Source organism: Galeopterus variegatus, unplaced genomic scaffold (genome assembly GCF_000696425.1).
Source record: "Galeopterus variegatus unplaced genomic scaffold, G_variegatus-3.0.2 Scaffold2572, whole genome shotgun sequence".
Lineage (NCBI taxonomy): Eukaryota > Metazoa > Chordata > Mammalia > Dermoptera > Cynocephalidae > Galeopterus > Galeopterus variegatus.
In genome coordinates this window covers 264,602-271,496 of record NW_007728683.1, presented here as the reverse complement: position 1 = coordinate 271,496, position 6,895 = coordinate 264,602, and the positions used below count along the sequence as shown (strand labels likewise).

At 47.1% G+C, this 6,895-nt stretch overlaps 1 protein-coding gene across 1 annotated transcript in view; it reads right to left on the bottom strand.

Annotated features, from left to right (window-relative positions):
- Nucleotides 1-291: 291 nt before the first annotated feature.
- Nucleotides 292-6,895, bottom strand: part of EEFSEC (eukaryotic elongation factor, selenocysteine-tRNA-specific) — a 115,640-nt gene continuing 109,036 nt past the window's right edge. The window contains exons 4-6 of the mRNA XM_008582330.1: nt 3,341-3,437; nt 565-729; nt 292-384 (exon numbers count right to left, since the gene is read on the bottom strand). Coding sequence (XP_008580552.1) covers nt 292-384; nt 565-729; nt 3,341-3,437 — 355 coding nt within the window. The remainder of the gene's footprint in view (nt 385-564; nt 730-3,340; nt 3,438-6,895) is intronic.

The window sequence follows — 6,895 nt, the reverse complement described above, 5'->3', positions numbered from 1 at the left end:
AGCATCTGTCAGTGGCCACTTGGAATGTGACACTGATCTGGATTTCTTCCAGATTGTATGACTCTGAGCACCATAGATACAAAGTGTGTTTCATTTGAAATTCTTGTGGTTAAGAAAAAGCTACCCAGAAATAACTCCAGGGGCACTTGACACCCTAACACACAGAGGGCCTGCTGAAAGGGAAGTTACACCCAGCACCTCCACCTGTTGACGGTATGGTCCTAAGCCCACCTCACCTTCTGGAGCCTCTGTTTCTTTCTCTATAAAAAACATCTACTCAGGAATTCTTCATCATGGCACATCATAGGCATCCAATAAAAATGTGGTGTTAGGAGAATCAGGGCGAGCAGTAGCTCTAGAATCCACAGTGAGCGAGATGTGGAGCTGGGTGGGTGGCAGGTGAGAAGTGGAAGTGGGGCGGCAGCAAGGCCAGCGACCAACCTCGGGCAGCAGAAGGAACTCAGGGCAAGCTCCAAAGGCACAGCAGCTGAAAAGGCAGAGGAACCATCCCCAGCCCCCTAGCTGTTAGAGAGAGGCTAAAAGGAAGGACAAGGTAAGACTGACCTTGAGGGCAGGAATCTCCACACTGTCGCCTAGGCTGATGGAGCCCGAGAGGATGGTCCCTGTCATCACAGTGCCTTGGCCTCTGACGGAGAAACAGTGGTCCACAGACATGAGAAACGGTCCCGAGGGGTCTCTCGTTGGAATGGAAATCTGGGACTTCAGGAGCTAGAAAAGAGATGCCGGTGCCACAGCCCATTGGGAAGCAGGGCCAGATGGGGCAGGGCAGAGGAGAGCAGAGGGGGTGGCTGGCCAGCAGTTCACCAAGGCTGCCAAGTGAGACCCAGCTGGAAGACCTGTGCCCTGGCAAGCTGGACCAGCAGGTCAGAGATGGCTGACTCCCTGACATAGTCCAAGCCTCTGCCACACTCTCAGCTCCTTCTGCTCAGTGCGAAGCAACAGGGCACCTGGAGGAGCCTCTCAATCCTTGCCTAGCAGGCCTCCTCCACACTGCGGCAGAGGCAGCCTGTCAGGGACACCCTGCACATCACCCTGGCCTTGCATGCTTCCATAGCCTCCTAACGCCTGAAGGACGTCCCACTCCTCATCGTCTAGCCCCTAAGTAGCACTAGGCCATCTCCCTCCAGCCTCCCTCTCACACCAGGGCCAGCCGCTGACAGGCCTGAATTCACCAGCTGGTTCACTGGCACCTTCTCCCCTGGCCACACCTCCTCTGGAAGGGTTTTTCCTGTATGGAAGCATTTGCCCCCCACCCCCCAATAGCACCACAGTTAACACACTACTGTGATCATCTATTTATCCACCTCCCCCCAAGTATCGCCAGCAGCTGGCACCGCACCTGAGGGAATGACAGCAAATGAAGGAAAACCAAAGGGGGTGTAGGGAGGGGAGCGGGAGGGAAGGGCTGTTCCCAGGGGCAGCAGCCTGTGTCTGGTATGGGCAAGCTGGGGACTGCGGGTCCCAGGACAAGAGGTGCGAGGAGTGACTTCTCCACGCTCCAGCAGAGACAGAGCCCTGCCCTCACAGCCTGAGGTTCGGGTTTTCCTTCTTCACTGATCCTTTCCGTACGCTTCAACCTCAACCAGCCAAACTTCCTTATGCCGTCAATGTGCTTGGAGATGCTGTCAGAGCTAATTACCAATAAACAAATGGAGATAAAGACTGCATTATTCTTTTTATTTTGCTACTTTCTGATTTCGTAAGTGAATAGGCTGTCAAAAAAGAATTCAGTAGTGAATGTTGCATAGTCTTAGTCTTGTGATAACAATTCTTTTGGAAAAAGACTAAAGATTCAAAACAGTCTTGGTCTGAGATTTGTGTAGAGGCTTCTTAAAGGAATATACTAACATCTTAACAGCATTTTTGTGGATTTTGCTTTAACGAAAACAACTGTCCCAGACTCCCAGACCAGCTCTCTCTGGAGCTGATAAAAAAGTAACAAAAAAGTCTCACCCAGAAAACATTTGTTTTGCTAAACTGGCAAGATCAGCACAGTGTGAGTGACAGACAAGTGGCAGTACACATGGTCATACTGATCTTGGCTCTGCAGGTGCAGGTGCGGGTGGACACAAAGCCAACCTCAACAACCTCCTGGGTCTGAATCCCAGCTGCACCACATACCTGCTGTGAAAGCCGGGCAAGCTATGTAACCTCTCTGAGTCTGAGACTCTTCCTTGATAATAGGGGGATGAATAATCTAAGGCTCCCAGGGTTGTTGTAAATGTTAATGATAGTACATGTAAGGAACTTAGTACAGAGCCTGGTATGTAAAAATCTGCACCCCTGTCACAGTGAACACAGGGTACCCTTCTGAGCACATTATGAATGTTAACTCATTTAGCCTCAAAACAACTCCATGAGGGATGTGCTGGTACTGTCCTCCCTACTTCTCACACAAGGGAACTGAGGCAAAGAGAGCAGCTCTACTGCCTAGGGTCACAGAGGGCAGGTGGGAGGGCTGGTGCTGGAACTGCGGTCTAGCCCTGAGCCCACGCATGCTGCCGCTCGAACCCTCTGGCTGCCCTGAGCACTCGGCAGAGGAACTCAGCGGCGGTCCCTGTTCTCACTGCTATCTTCCTCAGTGCCACCACCACACACACGCACCCTTCCTACTGACTGTCTGGGTGCTCCGCTGGACAAGTGAGCTTCCTCCCCTTGTCTGCTACCACCGAGTCTGGAGGAACAGCCTGAGCCTTGGCCTACGGCTTCAGAAGGTGAAGCCTCCACCTCTTTTGTGGAGGACATGGGGACAGAGCTGTACGTCTGGGTGCTCCGCTGGACAAGTGAGCTTCCTCCCCTTGTCTGCTACCACCGAGTCTGGAGAAACAGCCTGAGCCTTGGCCTACGGCTTCAGAAGGTGAAGCCTCCACCTCTTTTGTGGAGGACATGGGGACAGAGCTGTATTGCCCCTACTTTTGGGCTCATTTCCCTCACCCCTGCCTTGCTGGTGGGGCACACTGAAGGGGCTGGTACAGTCTGAAGAACTGGAACGGCGGGAGCTGCTTTGTCTGAGTGGCGGTGTGCGACAAGAGGAAGGAAGAGCAAGACCTACCAGGGTGTGAGGAGCCCTGTAGAGCCCCGGGCTAGAGGGTGAGTCAAACGCCTTGGGCCATGGCGGCCTTAGGGTTCTTGATCTGGTTCATCTTTTTGCGGGAGATGGGGGAGTTAGGCTAAGGTGTGAGCAGGGAGGTTGATGGAGCCAGCTCAGGCTTCTTGCTGGGGCAGCCTCTCCCTCTCTCACTCAGGGCAGAGGGAGACACAAAGGGGCTGCCTGAGCAGGGCCAGGCCAAAGGGAGACCTGGATTCAAGCCGACAGTACCTCAACAAGCTCTGAGATGCCCTGTGGAGCTTCAGTTTCAGGGGCCTCCGGTCCCCCAGGCTTCGCTGCCACAGGTATAATCGGTGCACCTCGGAACCTGAAACAGAAAATTAAGTCCCATCACAGTCACAGAGATCATCGGCATGGACACAAAGCACGTCTGTGGAACCCCTGACAAACCACCAAGCACGAGGCACATCCTTTCAGCCTTTCAGCTGCACCTAGGAAGACAGCACCACTGCATTCCCACCTGACAGATGAAGAGACGGAGGTCCCAAAGTGAAGAGCCTTACACTGGACATCGGAATTAAAAAGGGCTCTCCCAGGATTTACACTAAACCTTCAGAGCCCGCCCTGAGGAGCAGCAGTGACCCCTGCTCCCTGGCCTCTTGATAAAAGACCCCCTTGAAGAAGACCAATAAACACATCACAGACTCCTGAAGAGACTTGGGAAATACTGCTAACCAGAGGCCCCTGAAGACGCACCTGGAAGAGCACCTCCACAGTCCAGTGTCCAGTGCAGAGTGGTCCTGCCCAGATCCACCAGGAAAACCCCTGCCTCTTTAAGGGAGATTCTTACTGTGAGTACACATTTATCTTTTCCATTAAAAAAAAAAGACACATGCATAATACTGTCAGAAATAAAAAAGAAAAGAGAAAATAAATAACCCACAGTCCCATGTGGTATATTTTCTTCCAACCATGTTTTTTCCATGCTTTGCCAACGGATTATTCTTTTCATATTTTGGTTATAGTATGCATACGATTTCATACCCTGCTAGTTTATTTACCATTATATCATGAACAATTTCCTGTTGAATGACAGTAACAACAATAACAATAACTCACTTGGCTGAGCCAAGCATATGACACAGATGCTTGCATTTAAACCACACAGCACCACTACAGAATTGTCACCATTTCAGAGATGAGAAATGACGCTTAGAGAGGTTAATTAATTTGCTCCCAGTCACTGGCTATAAACCTCAGAGGCAGATTCGAACCCAGCCCACCTGAGTCAGGAGCCAGGGCTCTCAATTTCTTTGTCACACTCTCCCAGGCCTCCTCTTCATTATTGATAGCTGCATAATAGTATGACCCAGAATTTATAGGCTTTTCCTCCCAATGTCACCTGTTTAAGATCTTTCAAATTTTTCACTATTATAAACAACACTGTGATAAACATGTTGGTGGACATAACTGATTTTTTTGTTTGTTTGTTTTGGGATAGATTCATGGGGTATAAATCTAGACTGAATACACATTGAAAGATCAGCAAAAATGGTAGAGTAAGAACATCTGAAAAGCCTCTCCTCCATAAAAGCAGCAAGACCACTGGCAAAATTATCAGAATCAACTTTTTCAGAACTCTTAAAATTAGCCAAAGGCTTGAGCAATCTGTGGAAGTGTTTATTCAAGAAAAATGGCTCAGTCTCAGTAAGAACAAGCGAGCTTTGTAATAGTTTACCTTGCCCTACTCCCATCTTCCCCTCCCCAACACTGCAGTAGCCTTGAAAACCAACAACCCAAACACAGTGAAAATCAGTAGCCTGCCAGGCACTGAACGGGGCAGAATGGGTTTGAGCTCCTCGAAAACCCCTCGGTTTTCCCAGAGAACTGTCTTTATTTTTCCCGTCTGGTGGTTCTCTGAAAGATCCCATGCACAAGACTGTCTTTATTTGACTTGTTTTAGAGCATGCCAGTGCAAACAGCATTTTCTGTGGGGACATTTGCTGAAAATAATCAGAGGCAATTGTTTAACATTACAGCTGCCTGAAGTGGAGGATAGTAGTTTAGGCAAAAGCAGGCTGACCAAAAAGCTTAGAAGGAAAAGCTAGGGAATGATATGTCCAGGGGGCTTACAAAAGGTCTGGTATATCCCTGGGGATCTAGAAGGCCACACTCAGGCATATGGCTCTATGCATGTTCACAAATGCTCACAAATGACCTGAGAGGGCCCAAGTGCTCACCTTTGGCTGATCTGGAGGCTCTGGGCAAGCAGGAAGTGAAGGCTAAGGCAGAGTTGCCAACTGCTTGCCTGAGCATTGACAGCATGGCCCAACATCCACATAGGCCCCTTGTAAAAAGACTGAGACTTACTGGCTCCAGGCACTTAGGGAAATCTCTGCCCAATCATTAGCTAACCCATAAGCTAACTGAGCAGGGACTTCTCACAAACATGACACACACATGACTGGTCACACATGACAAAGAATTCAGACTTTACAAAATTAGCTCATAACAGTCACTAAACAAACTATAATAACAAACTATGGCAGGTGGGGGCGGGGGGGGCAAGGAATCTGATTTCCAGAACTGCTGTATTATATTATTCTAAATGCTCAGTTTTCAACAAAAATTTATAATACATACAAAGAAACAAGAGTACGGCTCATACACAAGAAGAAAAAGAGTTAACCATAACTGTTCCTGAGGAAGCCCTACTAGATAAAGACTTTAGATCAGCTATTCTAAGTATGTTAAAAAAAATAAAGGAAACCATATCTAAAGAACTAAACAAAGGTATGAGGATAATGTCTCACCAAAGAGAAAATCGAGAGTCAGAAATTATAAAAAAAAAAATTCTAGAGTGGAAAAGCACAATAACTGAAATGAAAAATCCACTAGAGGAGCAAGCAGAAGAAAGAATCAACACATTTGAAAAAAGGTCAGATGAGATTATTTAGTCTGAGGAAAAGAAAGAAAAAAGAACACAGTGTCAAAGACATGTGACACACCACCAGCATAACAACATATGTATAAAGGAGTTTCCAAAGGAGATGAAAGGGAGATGGGGGCATAGAGAATATCTGAAGAAATAACACCAGAAACTTCCCAAATTTGATGAAAAATACTAACCTACACATCCAAGAAATGCAATGAACTCCAAATAGGACAAACACAAAGAGATCCACACCTAGACATATAATCAAACTGCCGCAGGCCAAAGACGAAGAGAGAATCTTGAAAGTATCAAGAAAGAAGCAACTCATTCATGTACAAGGAATCCACAAGATCAACAGCTGGTTTCTCAGGAGAGACCACGGAAGACAGAAGGTAATGAGATGTTCTATTCAAAAAGCTGAAAGTTAAAAAAAAAAAAAAAAAAAAAAAAAAAAAATCTGTCAAACAAAAATTCTATATCCAGCAAAAAACATGCTTCAAAAACGAAGAATATAGAATTCCCATATGACCCAGCAATTCCACTACTAGGTACATACCCAAAAGAACTGAAAACAGGTCCTCAAACAAATAAATGTCCATGCACATTCACAGCAGCACTATTCATAGAGCCGAAAAGTAGAAAGAGCTGAAATGTCCATCAATGGATGACTGGATACACAAATTGTGGTACATATACATAACAGAGTATTATTCAGCCAAAAAAAGAAATGAAGTGCTGATGCATACTTCAGTGTGGGTGAACCTCATAAACATTATGTTAAGTGAAAGAAACCAGACACAAAAGGTCACATATAGTGTGATTCCATCCATATGAAACATCCAGAACAAGTAAATCCACAGACAGAAAGCAGATTGGTAGTTCCCGCGAGG